At 45.0% G+C, this 22,343-nt stretch overlaps 1 protein-coding gene across 1 annotated transcript in view; it reads left to right on the top strand.

The window, feature by feature from the left end:
- Positions 1 to 1,807, top strand: part of VEGFD (vascular endothelial growth factor D) — a 59,371-nt gene extending 57,564 nt beyond the window's left edge. The window contains exon 7 of the mRNA XM_019525068.1: positions 1,136 to 1,807. Within this exon, the coding sequence (XP_019380613.1) occupies positions 1,136 to 1,262 (127 nt within the window). The 3' untranslated portion in view covers positions 1,263 to 1,807. The remainder of the gene's footprint in view (positions 1 to 1,135) is intronic.
- Positions 1,808 to 22,343: the final 20,536 nt, after the last annotated feature.

Here is a 22,343-nt window from a genome sequence, read left to right as displayed (position 1 = left end):
ATATGTACACACACACACACACACACACATATATAAATAAACATATAAAGTACTGAGTAAACTTATTTATGCACTGCCCTATTACAGATTCAAGGACTGAATGGGAAAAGAAACTGACTAGTCTTTCATACAGACTGATGGTCCCTCTAGGACTTAGGTCTACAGTGTAGGTCATGGCTAAGACATGCTGTGGCAACACAGGGAAGTTTGCACTGCCTGTGTTGTACCTATCTTGACTCGTGAATAAGTAGAGCATTTATGTCTTCAGTTATATCTGTCTTGCACCATTCAGGAGCACGTAACATGATTTCAGTAATAGTCAACTAGCAGCCACCTGCTATCCTGAGGGAAGTTCAGGAGGACAGGACAGGGACTCCTAGCTCTACACCATCACCACCTGTCTTCTGAGACCTCATGGCAAGCTCCTCTTTTGGAAGTCGGTGGAATGAAGGGTCTGCAGGTTTTAGAGTCCAAAAGGTGATGAAGCAAGGAAACACTCACTATCCTCAGTATTGTGCCCTGCTGGTCCCATAGAACATGAGAATTTGATTGGAAATCATGTTGCTCTTAAATCACAATACTTTGGGACACTCTCAGGCTGCTGCTGTGCAAATGTGCAGAAATTTGGAAAATAGTAAGACATATTGTTAGAGTGAAGGGTACCCAATGAGCCAATGTGGAAGGAGCAGTTCCATACAGATGTCTCTGTGCATCTCAGGCAGTGACTCTCAAGCAGGATGCTGTAGCACAATTAAGTATACAAATATGATTCACAAGATAAACCTAGAAAGTTCAAATAGGAGTCCATAGTGTTAAAGACATTCTGACTTGCCTTTCTGAGTTCTTTGTAACAAGAGAATTGCTCTATTATTTTTTCTGTAGTGAAAAAACAGTGAAAACTAAGAACTGGCATTTTCTGAGGGGTGCCTTGTGTCTAACAAAGTTGATAACTCTAATTTAAGATTTCACTTTGCATGGAGATACTGAACCTTTCCAGTCTATGACCTCCTAAACTTCTCTCAAATGAAGGCATGTCATTTGGGGTTAATAAGCTAAGACGCTAGAAATTATGAAGCATGTAAAAGCCGAGAGTTTTCATGTTTCTATTTCTCTCCCTCTCTATCTTGTTAAACAGCTGTGAAGACAGGTGCCCATCCCAACCCAGAATGTGCCCAACTGCAAAGCCTGTGTGTTCAAGGCACTGTCGCTGTCCAAAGGAGAAGAGAGGCTCTCATGGATCCCAAAGCAAAGAAAATCCTTGATCAAGCTTGCCCTACCCTTCTTTCCCAACAATACACTGCTTTGCAAAGTAGCTGTCACTGACTTTTAAATCATTAGTAAACATGGACATCTTCCACTTTCTTGGCAGAAGAATGAACCCTGTCTGCATTTATTTATTAGATTAATCACTAACTGTTAGTAGATCCTCTGGGTCATTGGCAGCCATCCTGTAATGGATAACTATAGTAGAAGGATTACTGCTGTAGAAGAGGAACAGTGGTAGGAGCCAACTCAACATTGTAATATGGAGGATGAAGTTGGTAAAAGGGTGACAGCCATCATCCAGTTATATAAAAATTCAAACTAAATAGACTTAGTCTCTCAATTCCTTGCTACTGCAACCCTCTGTTGAAACATTCTTCAAAACTTCAATGTACAGGATTGGGCTTCTCACATGTTCAACACTGACTTATTTGATCTACTGTCCAGCTTTGATTATCATTTTAAATTTATTTTACAACTACTGTCAGATGTGCCATATTTAAATGTATATAAGAAAATAAATACATCAGTTATTCAATCCATATATTATCTCATGTCATTTCAAATAAATGCAAAACAGAACAACAACAATAACCACCACACACACACAAAATTAAAACCAAGGACACCCCACAAAAGGTCAAGCTATTCTCTCACAGCCCCTTGCATCAAAGGTGTTTTCGTTCAAAAGTGTACTGCCCCCATTTTCCCAGTGCTGATGCACATTACACCATTTATACAAATGCATGTGATGCAGCGCCAAGCATGTCAGCTTGTATATGGAGCAGACTCGATTAACTGAGTCTGCTCTGACATGCTGGATCTCCGGTGCATCACAGCACAGAAAGGTATGTGTATAAATGCCCCCCTTCCAGAGTTTTCTGCTTGCTGTGGAACAGATATTTATATGCAGATATAGTACATTAACATTCAGCCCATTAAGCTATAAGGTATGTTGCTGTAGACTTATCTCAGCCTCTCCTCCTGAAGCTGTTCCACTTTGCATAACATACTTAAAATAGCCACTAAAGCCTTAAAGCACCAAGTTAGGGAGTCTTGCTTACTCCTCTCTCTGGCTCAGTGAATATGTCCATATTTTAGATAAGGTGGAACAGCTTCAGCCTGACAGAAAGAGAGCAACCTGCCCCAAAGTAAAGGCACTTCCCTAGGGAAGAAGGGGAAGAAAGTTGGGCTAAATTTCCTGCTCCAAAATGAGCAGAGAGGGAAGAACTTAAGCCTGGGTCTCCCATTGCCCAGGTGACTCCTTTTACTACTTGGATTTTGGGTATAAGGTCATGCCCTTATTTCCTCTTCCATTTTTTGTGATGAAGGACTTGGTTTAGGCAACTAATTCCATGGAATGTTCATAGTTATAAATCCTAAGAGGAGGAAGGGAAATCTGTACCATTCACTTAGGCACTTTGGTGGATGGAGCAAAGGCCTCACCCTCCTGCCTAGTGTTCTCTACAGGTTACCATAAGCAGCATGCTGCTTAGCTTGCTGGCTTCTTAGAATTCCCTTCTGAGGTGCCTAATGCTCCCCATGCACTGTATATAGAGTCTAGGTCCCTAACTCAGGGCAGAGGAGTCCATTTAGTAGTACAGTGTGTCTAAGGTCAAATGTTTCAGAGCTGAACCTAAGCATCCTTTGTGGAAAGAAGAGGAAAACTAACACTTCCTAGTGTCAAGAGACACTCTGTCATGTTTTCTCAGCTGCCAAAATTTCTGCTCAGTCACCACAGATTACAACTGCCCCAACTGCCTTGTGAAATACTATGTGGTTTTGCTATAAAAATCATTAGCAAAATGAAAGGCTGTAGTCAACACAAAATAAATTGACATTCCAAATAAAGGATATTTTAATTACTGTATTTATTCAAATAGAAGATGGCCCTGATTATAAGATGCCCCCAAAATAATTAGATTCTATATATGGAAAATGTATAAATTTGTTGAAGGTTTGCCTTGAATTTGTGTCCCCTATACTACTATAGTAGGGAAAATAAATCTGGGGGATCAGGTAGGCCCTTTGTTCTCTGCTTCCCCCAACTTTTCCCCCTGTCAACCTCTATCCACTCTCTCTGCTCTGTCAGACCTTGCTCTTCCTAAGCACATAGAAGTAAGGAACAAATTTCAAAACAATAACCTTGAAATTAAACATAGCTGTAGCAATTTGCATATAGTTTCCATAGACTTAGTTCATCCAGAATTGATGCATGTTACATTTTTTTTCGAAACTGCTGCAAGTTTTAGCATAAACACAGTTTCAAACAACATTTTTTCACCTACTTACATATAGTACAAATTATGCATGATGTTAGTGCAAAGCCAAAAGGCTCATGATTTTCCATGTAGTTCATTAGACTGGGCCCAACCAGAGTCAACATCATTTCAAGCCATGGTGACCCCACAGCTCAGCACTGCTCAGTATGTGTGTATACTCCAGATATCCCACACAAAGGAATCATGTTCTAATTAGCACCCCACTCATGACTGGAACTGGGGCCCTCCAGAAATTTACATGCGGATGAGTAGGATAACTGTACATCCTGGATTGCCCAGACAGTCCGAGGTTTTGGAGGCTGGATCCAGCCAGCCGGGTAAAATTAAAATGAGTATCCCAGGAACAGGGCATGAAGGCAGAAAGGGGATAAGCAGAGCAGCAGGACTGTGAAGTAGGAAGTCTTATTAACATGAATTGTTTCTTCACAGGTGAGTGTTAACACCTATGAAGTAAAGAATGCTGGTCATTAATGGGCCTGCTGATGAAGGTGGGGGCTGGGGGGGGCAGGCAGGTAGGCAGACAGCCTCTCAGATTTCACATTGTTCCATATAGTCACCCTACAACCTGGTCCAGCTTCACCTCATGGAGGGTGGGGCACACAAATCATATGCACCAGGCAGAGAGAAGAAAACTGGGTGAACTGTTCGGGGCCCTGTAACAGGTTGCCCTCCCCAGCGGCATTCTAGTGGCCTATGAGGGGCACCCTTGAAGTCCCTTAATGCTTCACTTCTATCTTTTGTCTTGTATTCCTCCTTTACTCTCCTGCCATGTCTTGATGTAAATATTATTTACATGTTCTTACAACCAGGAGACTGCCTATTGTACTTCTATGTTGGCGTTCTCAGCCACCACAGACTTTGCCCCCCATCTTTCTCTAGCTAGGCCTACCAGCCCAAACCCACCAGGTAGGGTTTGACTCTGAGGCTCTAGCTCTTTAATCCTCTCTGGGCCTGTGGCCCTCCTTTTGCTTTCACTATAGTGCCAGGCCTTCTGGCCTCCTTTCACCCTGTGCCCCTGGATGCCAAGTTGTTGGGTCTTCTGTCTCTTCAGGCTTGGTCCTTTCTTATAGCTTGGGCTACTAGCCAAGATCCCCCCACTGGGACCTGACTTCAAAGTCCTACAGCAAGCTCTGGGCTACTGACCCTATACGACTGCACCCTCTAGTGCACTAGGCCCTTTGGCCTTTTATGACTGTGCACCAAGTGTTAATGAGGTCTCCTCCTCCCCTGCAGCCTCGACCACAAACCACCAGTCTGTCAGTCAAAATACAAACAGTAAGTCCACGGCCAATAACCACAAAAATAGCAATTAAAGAAGGCAGTATGCCAGCTTGTTTTTTCATGGCTCTGTGCTCCTGCTTCCCACCATTTGTTACACTCTGTCAAGTATCTCCTTCACTTGCAGACTTGTAGGACACTGACTGCTGGCCAACTATTGTGACACCGTTTCTAATTGGAGATCTACACACCCATGTTTCACCTGCCACGACTTGTTGTTAAAGGAGTTGGTTCAGTACCTGGATATGTAGTCCCATTAGTAGCCCCACAGTCATCCCGCGAAGGTCCTACGTTCCTGATGGCTCCTCCACCCCTACACCCTCACCCATTCCACCGGGTGCTGATCAGCTGCTTCGTCCTGTAGCATGACTTCCATCCCAAGCAGAAGAAAAACAACAGAAAAAACCAAAACCAGGCACTCCCGTCCCGGGGTTAGGGTTCCAGCTCCAGCTCCTAGTAACAGAGCAAAAAACAAAATTGACTTTCGTGAGGTCAGTCCTTCTTTTTGTCCCCTACCCACACTTGGGTGGCTCTTCCTAAGCCTCTCATTGAGGTTGTCACGATTCCTGTCATCCCATTAGGTGCATTTGTGACACCATTTTGGCTTGTGCCACTTTTAGGGACTTTATGGTACCGCAATTCTAAAGTGCCCCCCCTATTAGCGACTTTATGGTACAAAAAATCTGCCGGGCTCTGCGGGCTCCTGGCATGGTAACAAACAGTTCTAAGCACTGCGGGGTCAGCAGTCCTTGCTTTAAGTTCCCTCTGGGGACCTCGCTCTCTGCAGGAGTCTCCTACCAGCTCTCCACGTTGCTCTGAATGTTCCCTGCAGCATGCATCGGCTCAGTCCTCCTCCTTCCGGTTCTACGCTCTCCCCCTTTGTCTGTTCCGGGCTCTTTTTTATACCAGCATTGGTGCTCACAGTCCCTCCCCTCCAGAAACACCTGGGTAAGGAGGATTTCTGCCAGGCTCTTTGGAGCTGTGGGTCCGGGGCTACTGACCCTTTGTTTAGCCCTTGTACTTTTGAGCCCTGTAACTCTTTCTCTCTCTCACACTTCCCACCCCTCAAGACGCCGCTAGGCACTTTGCATTTTTGCCTTCCTGGGTTCCCACTCTTTTTGCTGGCTTCTTCTCCTTCCTCTCTCCTTTTCACCTCATTCGGGCCATCTTATAGTTTCATAGTTTCATAGTTTCTAGGGTCGGAAGGGACCTGAGCAGATCATCGAGTCTGACTCCCTTCCATGGCAGGAAAGAGTACTGGGGTCAAACGATCCCACCAAGGTGTACATCTAGCCTCCTCTTAAAGACCCCCAGGGTAGGAGCCAGCACCACTTCTCTTGGAAGTTGGTTCCAGATCCTAGCTGCCCTGACAGTGAAGTAGCGCCTCCTGATATCTAGTCTAAATCTACCCTCTGCCAGCTTGTGACCGTTATTCCTGGTCACTTCTGGTAGTGCTCGGGGGAACAGAGACTCCCCCAATGCCTGCTGGTCTCCTCTGCTAGTTTGTAACAGGCCACTATATCCCCCTCAGCCTTCTCAGGTTTGTGCCACTCTTTAAGAAGATTTATGTGGTACACCTGTTTTTCTCTCTTGGCCCCTGGGTGTGATATCTCATAATCTACTGGTCCCACTCTTCTTAGTACCTTAAAAGGTCCTTGCCGACATGTCAAGAACTTACTTGTCGAAGTAGGTAACAATACCAGCACCTTTTGCCCCACTTTTAACTCTCTCTCCTTAGCATGCACATCATATTTCTCCTTTTGTTTATTCTGTGCCTGCCTCAGATCCTCCTGTGCCACTTCCCTCACCAACTGGAAGTGCTCTTTTAAATCCTGCACGTACTCTGATGCCCCTCTTCCTGTCACAGGGTCTACCTCCCACCCTTCTCTCACTATATCCAACAGACTCTGGGGTCTGTGTCCATAGGTTAACTCAAATGGCGAGTACCCCAACGAGGCTTGAGGGGCATCTCTAATTGTAAACAGCAAGGGTGTCACCAACAAGTTCCATTTCCTTGGCTCTTCCTGGGCACATTGATGCAACATCCCTTTAAGGGTGCCATTAAAGCATTTCACCAGACCATTAGTTTGGGGATGGTACACCACTGTCCTTAAATGATGGATCTGTAAAACTTTGCACATGGAACTTAATACTAAGGACATAAAGTTAGACCCCTGGTCAGTAATAATCTCCTTTGGGATACCGAACTTTGCCACCTGTTTCATCAGTTCTTCTGCAACTCTTGGCCTGGTCACGGCTCACAACAGGATAGCCTCCAGAAAGCTGGTTGCATAATCTATTAGCACTAAAACGAACTGGTGCCCTGCTGCGGTCCCAGGTAAGGGGCTTACTATGTCTAAGGCCACCCTAGAAAAAGGCTCTCTAACCACAGGCATTTGCTGCAATGGCACCTTGAGAGGCTTATAACTGCTCACCTTCTGACATACTTTATAGACCCAACAGAATCTTTCAACTTCCTCATACATGTGGGGCCAGAAACACCATCTAGCCAGGTGAGCTTCGGTCTTATTCTTGCCTAGATGTCCCCCCAAGGGATTCCTATGCGCTAAGTGCAGGAGTGGCTCTCTGTAAGATCTGGGTATGATTAACTGGTCCACCTCCTCCCTTTGGCTTTACCCCTCTTAATCCTGTATAATAACCCCTTACGCATCTCACACAGTGGCACTGGCTTATTTTGTTCGGGGTGTGTTACCTGTCGGTCGAGTTTCGCTTGTTCGATTTCCCTGAATGCTTGAAGTTCTTCATCACTCTCCTGGGTCTCTCGGAATTGACTGCTACTGGCAAGTGCTTCTATTTCCACTTCTTCTTCTGTCCCTGTGCCGGCCCTGACTAGTCCTTCTCTAGTGTTGTCTGGTCTATAGAGTGATGCTATGACTTCAAAAATCTCTGGCCAGTCTCTACCCAATATAATGGGTACAAAATTTTTTCCTCCAATCCCACTGGGATTCTTCTGCTGACCCCCTTCACCTGCACATGCAATAAATGGCGTTCATAATATGCCTTTTGCCTATGAAGGCAGACCATCTTTACGCCAGCACATCTCGGGGCTTGTTTCCAGGTTAGCAACAATGGCTGGACCAGAGATTGGGAGCATCCTGTGTTGACCACGGCTTGTACCAGCCGGCCTTCCACCCATACAGTCACCTCAGGCAGGGGTTGTACCTTCCCTGTCAAGCTATCCCCCACACTACAATCCATCAATTCCGTATCTTGTCCTTCTCTTGGCCCTGCTCGAAGATCCGCAGGTTCTGTCTCTGTTTCTCTTGGTCCTGGTGTCATCTGTGGACCCCAGGAACAGTTCCGAGCTATATGGCCCCGTCTACCACAGGTGAAACAGACCGGCCCCACTGGGTTTCCTTTCTTACTTCCTCTGTTCTCTCTTTCACCTTTTCGGTCTGCCTCCTGCACATAGCCCGCTCCTGTCCCTCTTGTACCTCAGTCCTGCCGCATCTCTCTTTGTGCCATATCAAAGTCTTCTGCCCATTGCAGTGCTTCTCGGGAAGACTTGGGGCAATGGCAGCTTACCCATCTCTGGGTATCTTCCTCCAAATCTGATATAAACTGTTCCAACAGCATTCGGTTACAGATTTCTTCCTTGGAATTGACTTCAGGTTTAAGCCACTTATTCATAAGATCTGTCAAGCTTTGCCACAGCAGTCGTGGTACCTTTTCTTCCTTTTGCTTCCTTCCTCTAAATGCCTGTTGGTGTCTCTCTGGGGTTATATTAAGCCTTTGTAATATTTATCCCTTCACTTCGTCACAGTCCTGGGCATCTAACTGGGTCATGGCCCTATAGGCTGCCTGGGCCTGTCCGATCAAGAGGACTCCCAACTGTCCAGCCGCACTTCAAGAGGGATGTGGACAGCGTGGAGAGGGTCCAGAGGAGGGCCACTCGCATGATCAGGGGACAGAAGGGCAGGCCCTATGAGGAGAGGCTACGGGACCTGAACCTGTTCAGCCTCCAAAAGAGAAGGCTGAGGGGGGATCTTGTGGCCTGTTATAAACTAGTCAGGGGGGATCAGCAGGCATTGGGGGAGTCACTGTTCCCCCGAGCACCACCAGGAGTGACCAGGAATAACGGTCACAAGCTGGCAGAGGGTAGGTTTACGCTAGATATCAGGAGGCACTACTTCATGGTCAGGGCGGCTAGGGTCTGGAACCAACTTCCAAGAGAAGTGGTGCAGGCTCCTACCCTGGGGGTTTTTAAGAGGAGGTTAGATGAACACCTTGCTGGGGTCATTTGACCCCAGTGCTATTTCCTGCCATGGAAGGGTGTCGGACTAGATGATCTACTCAGGTCCATTCTGACCCTAGAAACTATAAGATGGACACAACATTGGCCCTCTTCCAGTCCTCAGGGACCTCTTCAGAGCACCACAAGTTTTGGAAGAGTTTTATCAGGGATTTGACGATGACCTTGGCCAGCATCTTTAACAGTCTTGGATGAAGTTCATCTGGTCCTGCTAACTTAAATATGTCTATTTTTTTTAATTGATCACACAGCAGTTTTATGGCAATAGTAGGAAGACGGTCATTCTTACCCTGTTCTTTCTGTACCCTATCTGGTGGGATTTTCCCCTTGGCCTGGTGAAACACCAAAGCAAAGTAGTTATTCAGGAGTTCAGTTTTTTCCTGAGTGCCGGTAACCACCTGTCCTGAGTTGCTGAGCAGTGGCCCCATATTCCCAGTTGTTTTCCTCCTGTTCCCTATGTAACTAAAGAAGGACTCCTTGTTGTCCTTGATTTGTGGTAATACCTCTTTCCTGGTGATACCTCTTTCATATTTGTGGATGAGGCATTGAGTTATTATATGTTCCATGGTCTGTTCTGGGTGACCACAGTCACACACTGGAGAGTTCTTAATTTTGCTTTTGTGCATCAGGTATCCACATCTCTCATGGTTTGTGCAGATATGGTTTAGAGTTGCCCATGAGTGTCATGGGAGATCAAAACCAAAAACCTTCTGTGTTGGATCTATTGCAAGATGTTTATTTGGGACTTCTTGTGAACTCCATTTGGTTTTCTAAGCTTTATCAGGGTTGAAATCACATTGTTGAAGCTTTAATGCGTGGATCCAGAAGGGCTTGCATGACAGAAGGACAAGTGAAGAAGGTGTGAGGAGTGGTAGCAGGTAAAGAACTAAAAGGGGAACATGCTGACCTCGCATGGATGACTGTAAGAAATATCTTGCCAGTGAGAAAAGTGTGACACAGATGGGGCTTGATGAGATCATCAAGATGCCCAAGGGAGAGGTGCAGGGAAGAAGAAATTACGAGACATGTTTTGGGAGTGTGCATATGCACAACGGGTGTGGGAAAGAGTCCACTGCTTTCTGTGAGTCACCAAAATAAACCTGTTGTTAGCATGGAAGATGACACTATATGGACTCGTACCAAAGGGACTGGATGAAGCATTATTAAGGACTTTATTAGCATGTGTTAAAACTAGTTTATGGAAAGTAAGAAACCTCTGGGCAGGGCCATCCCAGGGTGGGGGTTGGGTGTGTGAATTGGGGTGACTGCCTTGGGCCCTGTGCTTTGGGGATCCTCAAGGAGCCAGGCTGTCTTCACATTCAACTGCTCACCACCTCCCCCTGCCCCTGCTGCTGCTGCTATGTCCAGGCCCCAAACAGGCTGATTTGCCCTGGGCCCCGCACCCTGGTGCGGTTGTCTTTGTCTCTATATTTTTAAGGAGTTGGCTTTCACTGAAAGACAGTGCCTGGAGCTGGGGCAGCATGGACAGAAATACTACATCGATTGGGACAAGGAAAAGATCAGAGAGGAAGAGGCAGAGAAGAAGTGGAGGAAAAAGGACTGGACACACTTGTTTCACTGAACCAACAGAGAGGACTAATGGGAGGGGCAGAGAGTTGGTTACTGAGGTAACAGTTTTCCATGGGGTTTTTAATGAAGAAAAAGAGTTCTGTAAGGGTTTTTTGTGGGATATTAGTGTATGTTGTTTGATGGTTTAATATGTGTCGTTGTATGTTTTTGGATAAGTAGTTGTTTTTGCAATGTGTGTTTTGTTAAAATAAGGACACTCAATATATGAAGTGTTGTAAGTGTAGGGTGATAAGTATATTTTTAATAAAATTTGTAAATAATAAAAAAGGTTCCCATCAGCATGTTTGCCCCATATGGACCATGTGTTTTACAGTCATGTTCAGATGCTGCTTTTGGCAGCAGTTTAATAATAGATAATGTGTTTAGTGAGAACTGCTTGTATACAACTATAAGGTGAAGGGCTTTTTTCCTGATGCCAATTACGGTAAAAAACCTTGTCTTGTATTTGAGTAAATACAGTAATATAATTAATTAAAGCTCCCTAAAAGTAGCTGAACCTGTGTAGAATTTCCAGTTTGCTATCAAAGGTACCACAAAAGCCAGCTGATATAGCTGAGGGTCTAAGGTCTAACTGTCCTGATCAAAACATAAAAATATTGGATCAGTTGAGGAAAATTTCATCAACAACTGTAGCTTGTCTTGAACATAGAAATGGAGCCTGCTTCTGATGATGTTCAGTAACAAAATAATGCAGGAATGGTGAATGTATCTGAATATTTATCTATGTTGCCTTCAGTAGCATCTTTTTAAATGATTAGAACCAATCCTGTAATGATTTATGCACACATTTGTTTTACCTAGTCTGAGTAATTCCACTGTACAAAGTGATGACTGTGCATAAGAACAGTAGGATCACCTTCCTTTCCCCCCATCCCCGAACTATCACTCACTAGTAGTATATACATAAGTTTAATATGAACTAGGTTTCTTTCTTGTCTGAGGCAGATATAGTTGCCAAGATCCAACAGACCTGGAATAAAAAACCTGTGGGGCACCTGCAGACTGTCCTATGTCAAATATATGGCCTGTAGGCCAGATCCAGCTTGGGGAGTCAAGTGAGTTGGACACCACTGACCTAGAAGAATTCATCATGTGCCATCAGTGCCTTACCTTAGGTTCCTGTTGGGGCTGAGGACAGATGTAACAGGACTCTCGGTGTTGGAAGATACACTGCATCATCCTGCATCCTAATCATCCATTTTTTGGATGTTACTAGATTACTACTGTCCTTGCAGCACAGAGGAGCTGCAAGTGATTTATTCTATAGTAAGTTCTTATCCTAGCAAACCTTCTGCTTCTGGAAGCTGTCTTTTTCCATGTTACTATTCTTTAGGACAAACTGCATGTACTGGATATTTCTAACATTCCCCAAAACAACAGAAAGTGAAAAAGCTGAAGAGTTGAAGTATAATGCTGCAAATGCCAACACCCTGTGATGTTCCTGATTCCACAAGAAGGTTACGGTGTTTTTAACATTACAACACAGGCCATAAATTCTCCATGTGGAAAAACAATGGCTAAGGAAATTCTGACACTGGCTCTTTTTTCCAGATGGCACCACAAGCATCTATGAAGCAGATGTGTAACAATTAGAATTTGATGAAGATTTATAAAAAATCCTAGGGTCTATTTTCTATGAAAGATGCTAGAAATGATGTGTTTTGAAATCTTCAATGTACTTTTTAAAATAAATGTTTTATATATCACTTTTCATGCCAATATGTCAGAAAATGCATTATGGATTTAAAACAATGGATATTTAGGCATTGGATATTTATAACAATGCAGAAGACTTAAGTGAGGGAAATAAAATAGGTAGCAAATCTGTCTTTTGATTGATTTCATTAGCTCTTGAGCTATGACTAAAATAACTTTCACTGTAAAAAAGGTTGCTAGAATGGAGGAACAGCTCTATTTGAAATGAGACATGCCCTTTATTTTTGTGTTCAGTTTGAATGACTTTTTGAACATATGGACATAATATACATATTTCATAACCTAAGAATACTTCAGTTTCCTCTTACGGTACTCTTAATTTTTATATGATGAACAGGGATCTGGGTTTTCTGTTTCTCATGGGAAAATGGAGAAAAACGTGGATTTCCCCCTTTACCCAAGGAAAACTCAGATTTCCCATTTTAAACAGAGAAAATGATGGATTTTGCACTTTTGCAAAGAGCTCTCTGCAGCCTGACTGAGTTCCAGCCTGCAAGAGACTTGGGGGGCGAGGGGCGGGAGCAGGAGGAGGGTGATCAGGCAGGGGGCACCATGTGCATGTATATGCACATAGCTGCCAGGTAGTTTGGAAAGCAGCTCCCACAGGTAAGTCTGGGTGGGGGAGATTCAGGCCCCTATAGGGAAGCAGTGAGTTGGGCAGGGCTGGAGCTGGGTCTGGGGCTGCTGCCCAGCCAGGGAGGGGTGTGGACTTGCAGGTCGGAGCTACAATGCATGACTACAGGGCCCCAGTGGGGAGCAAGACAGAGCCATGGGCAGCTTGTCTGGGGGCATGGGGGCTGGGGCTGACTCCCTGCTGCTGCTTACACTCCCAGGGGGGCCAGAGGGGGACCTGTGCCCCCAGATCTGTGTACAGGGCAGAGGCGGGAGTGAGCTGGCTGATGCAGGCTCGGGCTTCCTAACCTGCTGCCCTGCCCTGGGGCCTCCAGTGCATCTCAGCGTGGCAGGGCAGTGCAGGGCTGCACGAGGTAGCTCCTACAGGCAGCGGGGAAGAAGTGGGGAGGGAGGGGGGGGCAGGGGGAGCCCGGCTCCATACTTTACTCCACTGCAGCAGCCGCTGCCTCCTGTGGGTGGGAGCCAGGGCTCGGGTTTTGCTGTGGGGGGCAGAGGGCTGTGGACCCAGACAGGGGGCTGCAGGTGGGGGGTGAGAGGCACAAGCAGGGGTTGTGGGGTGGAGTGAGGGGTAATGAGAATGGCCTTTCACTCTACATCAAGATTATGTATGGCCTTTTGAGCTCTGCTCTCCACATTAGTGTATAAAGTAAGATTCAATAGCTTTAAAAAATAATGGCTAATTCTTAATGAAGTGAACATGAATTTCTGAAAATGCCAGTCTTGCTAATAATTAAGAACTTCACACCTTCCACATGTCCTTGGTTTTTCTTTTGGATAGAAAGGAAAATATAATCAGGTATCAACAGGCTCCCATATCTGAAAAAATCAGGAAAGTGCAGGCAAAATCTGGGGAGAGAGAGAGAGAGAGAGAAAGAGAGAGAGAGGGAGGGAGAGACAGAGACAGAGAGAGAGAGAGAGGGGCATGTGTGCTCTGCTTAACTGAAGGAAGAAACCCCCAAAAATCTGGCAAGTGTAATTAACAATCTTTCTAGAGGCAAAAGAACAGCTCAGTGGTAAAGGTGCTAGCTTGGAGAACCTGAGTTCCAGTCCCTGCCTTGCCACTAACATCATGTGACCTTAAGCAAGTCACTTCACCTCCCTCTTTGGGACACAATGGAGAGAAGTGGCTGTTGTAAATTCCACTGGTTTACTCCTAATCTACAGTTCCTCTAACACCATTGACACTAATGTTACACTGATACAGTGGGTGCATCTTCACGTGCTTTATGGCAGAATAGACTAATTAGATCCACAGGAAAGTGTCACCAAGTGCGCTGGTATTAGGACACAGTAAGCTAACTAGCTCTGTTGTAAAATAGTACTGTGAGGGACTATCTCGGGAAGCCCCTGACAGCTCTATCTTATGGCAGAGTAATTAAGTGCAGCGAAATGCACACATAGCTGGTGACCGCAGGCATAGATTACACCTGGGCAGCCCAACCAGCTGGGGGTCAGACTCCTGCCTGCTGCCTACCCATATGGCTGCACAAGTTCTGCACCTCTGCGCCCCAGCCAGCTCCTCCACCACCACCCGGTGCCTGGGGCTGACCCCTTCCTGTGCTTCCTGCCAGCCCAAACCTGCTCCGCCCCAGCTCAGATTGCTGCTGTCCTGGGCACGTGTGTAGATGCTGTGCTCAGAAGCAGTTTACTCCAGCTCCAACTGCTCTAAAGTTTATTGCTTCACATTAATTGTTTCATGTAGATACACCCATATGAATTGACTTCGTCCAAACAACTCAAACTTTATAAAATGTGAAGTTCCCAACAGGATAAAGAGCATATAATTGAGAGAGTTGAGAAATCATTAACAAATATTATTTAAAAATATGAAGGTAGCATCTCCTGTGCCCTTCATGCTCTCCTTCTACTTGTGGATTCCCATCCCTGCGCTTTATTCCACTTCCCTTTCTGCAGATCTTCTGTAGAGTTTGAGTTTCACAAGCAGAGAATGTGATGGAGACAGGCCATCACTGTATCTGTATTTTATCTCCTCAAAATTTGTGCAGATTCCCCACCTAAATTAATAGTAATTGTCAATGTCAGTATAGACTTCTCAGACTCTACAAGGTGGAACACCCATTCAGGCCCATAACCTCCCTCAAGGTTTCCAGGGACAGCAACCAGAAAAAAAAAAAGACTTTGAAACCTGGAGAAAGGAATGGTTAGAGAAACACAGGAATAAGTGGAAAAGAGGGTTCTAGACAACTATTTTCCAAATACAATTCAAATATCTGAACTCTAGGGTCCCTGAATTGGGCCAGGGCTTCCAACTGGTTGCCTCTGAGTGGTAAATGTGTGGTCCCTGGGTTCCAACCCAACTGCCACTCCTCCTATTGCTTTGGCTACCCCAGTAGCCAGGGTTTCTACTCCACCCTTCTCCAGTTTCCAATTTCTGCCCTGACTCCAGGAGGTGGGATGGTGCAACACAGCACAGCTCACAGTGCCAAAAGAGCCCTTGGCCTGTGGCCCCTGATCAGCATGGTGCAGTGAGGGAGCCTATGGATGGGGAACTCCTTGAAGCTGGGGTGCCCACACAAACAGTACAGTGTGGGGAAGGGGCATGCTTGCAGTGGAGCAGGACAGTACCAGTGCAGTATGCAGCCCAGGGGCCTGTGGCTTGCACTGGTGTGATCCATGTGCCATGCAACCCCCATTGGTGTGGCCTACAGGGCGTTTGGCCCCTGGCCACTCAGAAGTTGGATAGCCTTGAATGAATTAGTCTGTCAGCATACTTGTCCATACCTTTTGGATGAGGACATTAAAAAGATCTTTTGATGCAGAGGATTTGGTTCTCTTCCTTCCTGCACTGATGTAATTTAAGAGTAATGCTGAATAGTTACATCGGGTATAATTTGGTTAAAGCACCACAGAAGCAAAAACCTAGAAAATCCTAAGTGAAGTGTATTGAAGTTTCTGAAGCAGCATGCTTGTCGTTTGCCTTCTTTATGCAATTAGAATAACATCTTTCAAATTTAAACGATCAGAGAGGTTATCAGCTGGTAATTTTGGACCCTTGCTGTGAATTAAAACTTTTATAGTTAGAAGGGCAAGTGAATTAATGTTCCTCACATAGTTTTCTAAATAGTGATGAATAAGACAGAATTTGCAAACCATGTCCCATCAATCATTTTATTCATCATCTTCCCACACTAACACTTACTCAAAACATCAAAAATCTGTTTTAAATTAAAGTTAAAAGGAAGCTGACCCCAGTCAATGAAGCAAGATGGGTACATGAAAGGATGCTAACAGTATGACACTTCCCTCCCCACTCCTTGATACCCTTTCTTGGTTTTGCTGTGGCAATATTTTATAATAGCTTTCAACCTGAAAGGCCTTTTACAGAAAGACCCTTCTCTATAGCAGAGGAAGTCTGGGATCTGCTCCTTCTAAGCCTTGCCAATGTTTTTCTTTAGAAAGATTACAAAAGCCCTGCTTGTGAGGGACTGAGAACGTTAAATGTCTGAAAAATGATTTGTGCTGCCAGATGTCTTTAACATCAAAGTCTAACTTGAAAATGTCTGTAACTTGGTAGGCAACAACATCCCTATGCTCCGTTAGCAGATTACTTACCTTAAACATATCTTAATTGTTGAGAAATCATAAGCCTAAATTCAATAATGTAATGGCTAGTGGAAGTGTTTCATCTCATCTTCTGGCCAGGGGTGCACTTAGGTAGAGTTGGCTTATACACAGTCATTTCACAAGCCCAGGTCAGACTAATGAAAACTAATCTACCCCTTTCCATTTATCTGAATCAAGTGAGAACTAAGGAATACTGGCATGAGGTAGTTGGGATTTGCTACATCACCATACCATGAAAGCACTCCCCTGGAAAATTGTGTCTGCATGGCACAATCCCTAGTAGACTTCTTAGAGTCTTCTGCTCCTCTTTCCTTGTAAAGAGCTCTTTGCCTGCTATGAAAAGACATTAACTACAAAGCATAGTGATTCAGATGAAAGGTACTGAAGTTCACTGAGAGGAAAGAAATGTTAAAGAGAAGAGGTGTTGGGAATTTGAACACATGGTTCCACATGTGCAGTACATTTCAATCAAATAACCAGGTTAGACAGTGTCCCTATAATAAATTATATATTTTAATTACATAAAAATGCCCTATAATTACAAAAAATTCAAGTAATCTAGTCCATCTCTAACTTAGCATTGACATGTGTTCCGTTTTAAAACAATACTTGTTTCACTTTGTATGGATTTTAAAGAAAACCTGTAATTAAGTACTTCTTGTTTATAAACTAGGTTAGCATTTAACTAGCTGCCTACATTTTTGCACCTCTTTCCCCTAAGGTTAGCTAATTTATGACATTGGATATATGTTTCATTTCTGGGACAAACATATTTTTTCTTAATCCAAGACCAGACTGATGGCATCCCAATGCTGCAAAATGGAAGCTGGAAATGTATATAGTGGTAAAAACCTTTTGACCATATCTGTAGGAAATAATTATAACCTAACAAATAATCACACAGACTCTTTTCACATACATGCTTGATTTCAGATCTAGACAGTGCCTTGCACCACATAGAATCCAATAATTTTTAAGACTCCTATAGCTCCATCTACTGTTGTCTTAGCAGTTTTCCACAGTTAGACTAATAAGGAAAATATTTTGTGAACATTTTAAACGGAGAAACATTTTAGTTGTTGACATTCTTTTTCATTTTCTTTTTACTAATTTTAAAGCAGTTATGAGGATTTTTTAAAGGGAAGTTTTCAAGCATTAGTAGTTTAAGTTTAAAATGTGATTTATCATAAAAAACAAAATTTGGTCAGATTGATTTTCCCATAACTTTTTCATACCCTCAGTGCATAAATGGGAAAAACTTGGATGTGGCTTCAGGAACGACAAGACTGAAGTTTGGACAAGACAGCTGTCTGCAAGTGAATGCACAGAAACCTGATTTAGGGTTAACAACGTTATAGTGAATCAAAATACTATATCTAACACATCCTCACTTCAGTTATCCTGTATTTTTCTTGTGGTTTGCTTTCTGAGATCTCAGAGTCAATAAATGTACATGTTTTTCAGCACCATGTTATGATGCTTGGGAGTGTTACAGAGCTGCTGGTGTATAGGGGAGTGACTGCTCCTCTATCAAGGTGTTTCTACTGTGGAATCACAGTACCTGTAGCTAACAACAGAGGAAGTAGTAAGGAAAACTTATTTTTCTGGGCTTCTTTTGGAAGGACATTCTAGGGTCTTGGGTCAGCTTCTGAGAAGCACGGGCAACTAGTGCTACCTTAGTCAGGGAGGGTATGTGCCAACCCCAGCGACCAGTTAGCGACCACCGGGGGTTCCCCCATGGCCAATCTCGCCGTGGCCAATCTCGCCAATTGGGGGGCAAGGGGGTGGGGTGGGGAGTGGGGTTACCCCTGCAGCTGATCACACCAACCGGGAAGTGGCTGTGGCACTCCTGGAAGTGGCTGCAGCACTTCATCTGGTGCTCCCACTCCCTGGCCAGCGCTCGCAGGGGGAGCACCGGCACTCCCGCCTCTCCCATCTGCCCGTCGCCGAAGCAGGGAGCATGGCCTGTCAGGGGGTGAACCAGCACTCTCAGGGGGTGCACATGCACCCCCATGCACCCCCTATGTGTCGCCACTGCTGAGAAGGCTCTAACTTCTATCCAGAATTCAGATAAATATAACAAGTCACAAGCTCAAAGATCATAGCTGCTATTGTAGGTTTTTGAAGGAGGGCAGGTTTTTAAGCCGATTATATGAAAGGCTTTGTAAGTAGTTTAATTGGATATGTGGGATCCACAGAGTATAGGAATAACCTGTAACCCATAGGTGACTGGTAAGGGGTGCACAGGGGTGCACGTGCCCCCCCGACAGGGCCAGTGCCCCCCCGACAGCTGACACTGATGCTGTCGGTAAGGCTGGTGCCACTTTTGACAGGGCCACCACCATTGGCAGCTTCTGCGGGTGCTCCCCCAGATTCAGGAGGCACCAGCCACTCATGCTGTAACCTGCAGAGTATTCAGCCTGTTTCACTAAGGAAGTGAACTGCTGCATATTGTATGCCACTTGTGATCCCTTTGTGAATTTTCTGAGTTTAATGTAGAAGGAATCACCAGACTTCAGGTGACAAAATGTGTAAACATGTATTATGGTGATCATTCTACTTAAAAGAACAGGAGTTTTCTTGGTAGCTGGAAAAAGAAGTAATCTTTCTTTGGTATCTGAAAATAAAGGCACTACTACAATTTGACTTTCCGTAGTCAGCCTGACCCTTAGGCTGCATACTAACTTAATATGTAGAGATCAGAAAAAGAGGTGATAGTAGTGAGGAGAACCTCAAAGTGATTACCTCATTCTATTAACACTGCTTTGTTTTTTCCTGGATTCAATTTAAGACAGCTGGTTTTCATCCAGATGCCAATATCCTCCAAGGATTAGGCTATTGTGGCCCATTGATGTTTTCTGGTTCTTTTGCCAGAGAACAGGATACCTATATCTGCAATTCAGAAGTGTTACTCCATTTGACTCAAGCATTTAACCAAAAATTCAGAGTCTTGAAACTCATTCCAGTTAGAATGAGAAACCAATGATGGAGTCAGGTCTATCTTTTTATTGCAATTTTGATGCAAAAGTGTACAGTACAGGGTCCTGCTTCCCTGAACATGGGAGGAATTAAACAACTAGATACAGTTCTTGCACCAAATCTTTTAGCCAGTATCCTCCAAAATCTCTTTCTTTCTAAAGTTTTTTTTTATCAAGACTGCACTTGTTCATGTTATGTTGGCATTCTTCCTTCCTCACACTTGAGCAATATCCAGTAAAACTTCACTCGGCTACACCTGATAATTCAAATTCCAAATCATATTTATCTTTGTCTTGGCCAGGGACAGGATTCATCATCACTTACAGCTACTTGAAATGATGGGAGATGGTTACACCCACCAGTTTTAACAAGTTTAACCCAACCCAACACACTAGCATTACAACTTAGGTCACTGCACTGTTGCCAACAATTTGCACACAGGTGTTCAAACAGTAGTGGTGATGGTGGAAAGACTGAATCCTGCAAGACTCCACATGTAGGAAATCTTGGCAGGGAGAAGCAGCTGTCAATCATAACATTTTTTGCAATGTATCAGAAAGAGTGCCAGCTCAGTGTGTTTCCATCAATTTTTTTCCATTTGCAGAGGTGGGCTGTGAACAGTTGATTCAAGGACCTTGTACTTGGGCACCAGAAATACATATTAACAGGGCTGTCAGCTTAATGGAATTTATCCCATGTCTTGGGTCATGCAGCATGTTCCTCAAAGCTCTAACTCTTGGGTGGATGTGAATGTATGACAATTTAAGCTTTCCTTTTTTTAAAAAAAGATAATGAATAAAAAGTTTCTTGGCCCTCACTGGTTCAAAGAAAAGCTTGAAAACATGACCTAAGTACATCATGTGGCTCAAAAGCCAAGGGGGAGAGAAAAAAGAACCTGTCATTTCTCAGCAATTCTTGTGACAGTGAAGCCAAGCTTTCAGGTTTGGGAAGATCTGGCCAGCTTCGGATTTTGGCATGTGTGGCCTTGGCAGCGCCAGAGCTGCTACCAGGGTGCTGATGAGGTGATGGCTCGGTGATGGGTGTTCTGACGGGGTGCTGGGTGTGCCAACAGGGTGCTGATGGGCTAATGGTTGTGCTGATTGGGTTCTAGGTGTGCCAACAGGGTGCTGGGGGTGCCGATGAGGTGCTGGGTGTGCCAACAGGGTGCTGACTGGGTGCTGGGTGTGCCAACAGGGTGGCGGGTAGCTGATGAAATGCTGGGTGTGCCAACAGGGTACTGATAAAGCACTGGGTGTGCCGACGGAGTGCTGAGTATGCCACTGGAGTGCTTATGGGGTGCTGGGTGTGCCAACAGGGTGCCAACGGGATGCTGGGTGTGTCAATGAAGTGCTGGGTCTGGGGTACCTGGTGTGCTGACCCTGCTACAGCCACCCATGAGCGCTGGGGTTTACCAAAGAGCATCCCCAGCCCAGTTTAAGAGAGCAATTCCCTCCTCCCACCCCTTTGGCTATAGGACCCTGGTGAAAGCAGAAGGGTAGCCCCCACCCCCATGGCTGAAGCAGCAACTGCCTGACCCCTGCCAGAGGCTGCTGCTTAGCCTTTGTGTCCCCACTCTGCCCAGGTGGTGCAAGGCACTGTACAAAGGCAGGGCATCAAGAACGGTCCCTGCTCACGCATCTCCATAGGAGACGAAGGGGCAGAGAGGGGCTGCAGCCAGCTTTAGCCCCCTGTAGGGCTACTGTGAGGGGAGACCTGTGGTGGTGGTGGGGGGCATGGCCATCCTACCAATGCCCACTCCTACCCCCGTCTCCCCGGCCAGGTGCATGGTGAGGGTGCTGGGGCCTGCAGGGCTCAGGGAGACTCATGGGCAACAGGAGCGGTACAAGCCTGGGGAAAGCTTTCCCCTCCTCCACCACATGGACGGGACCTGTCCCTTCTCCCAGGGATGTCCCTGTTGTTTTTCTGCCTGGTGCTGTCCCTCAGGGACTCTTTCCTGACCTGCTCTGTTCTCTCGGAAAGATTTTCTCTGGCCTTGGGCACTGTGAGGAGTGTCTTGTTGTGGACAAGTCATTGCAGTCTCAGTCCCAAGCTCCAGTGTGTCTGCGCTCAGAGGTGAACCCAGGCAGGATTCAGTCCTTGAGCTCAGAGGAAACGCCTTTTGGTAGAAATGGTTTAAGTTTGGTTTAAAACAAAAAAATCCAATAACAGTAACACAGAATGTTTTAGTGAAAAGCTAAATTGCAAAAAAAAAAAAAAAGAAAGAAAGAAAATGTGATTATATTACCAAAAGGCAATTAGGACGCGTAGTAGAGGTGATATCTTTTATTAGGCAAACAAGATTTTTGCAAAAAAAAATCTTTAATTGCAAGCTTTTGGGCACAAACACCCTTCATCAGGCATTGGAGAAAAGATTGTAAAAGTTCTCCTGGGAAGAAATGAAAGTTCATATTTCATAGGATTTCACAGAGGAGTCAATAGATGGAAAACTCCTCTGGGCAGGCAGTTCATAGCCGGTATGAAGCCTCTCACCTCCTGTGAGGATCTGTGATGATGCAGATTACCTTGAAACAAAGGCAGGAGCAGGATCTCAGGTTTCAGGTGGTCACAGTTGCTTCCTGCTTGGGAAAATATGAAGACTTTATTTTAAAAAATCAGCTAAAATTCGATATGTTCCATGTGTTAGGTATCCAGGTTGTAGCCATATTGGTCTAGAGGAAAAGGCAATCAGGGCTTGTAAATCATTCTTTTGGCGCCAAAGTAAAAATGTGTATTAAAAAATGCTG

Source organism: Gavialis gangeticus, unplaced genomic scaffold, assembly GCF_001723915.1.
Source record: "Gavialis gangeticus isolate Ggan-Ray unplaced genomic scaffold, GavGan_comp1, whole genome shotgun sequence".
Classification (NCBI taxonomy): Eukaryota; Metazoa; Chordata; order Crocodylia; family Gavialidae; genus Gavialis; species Gavialis gangeticus.
This window is presented reverse-complemented; position numbering and strand designations above follow the sequence as displayed.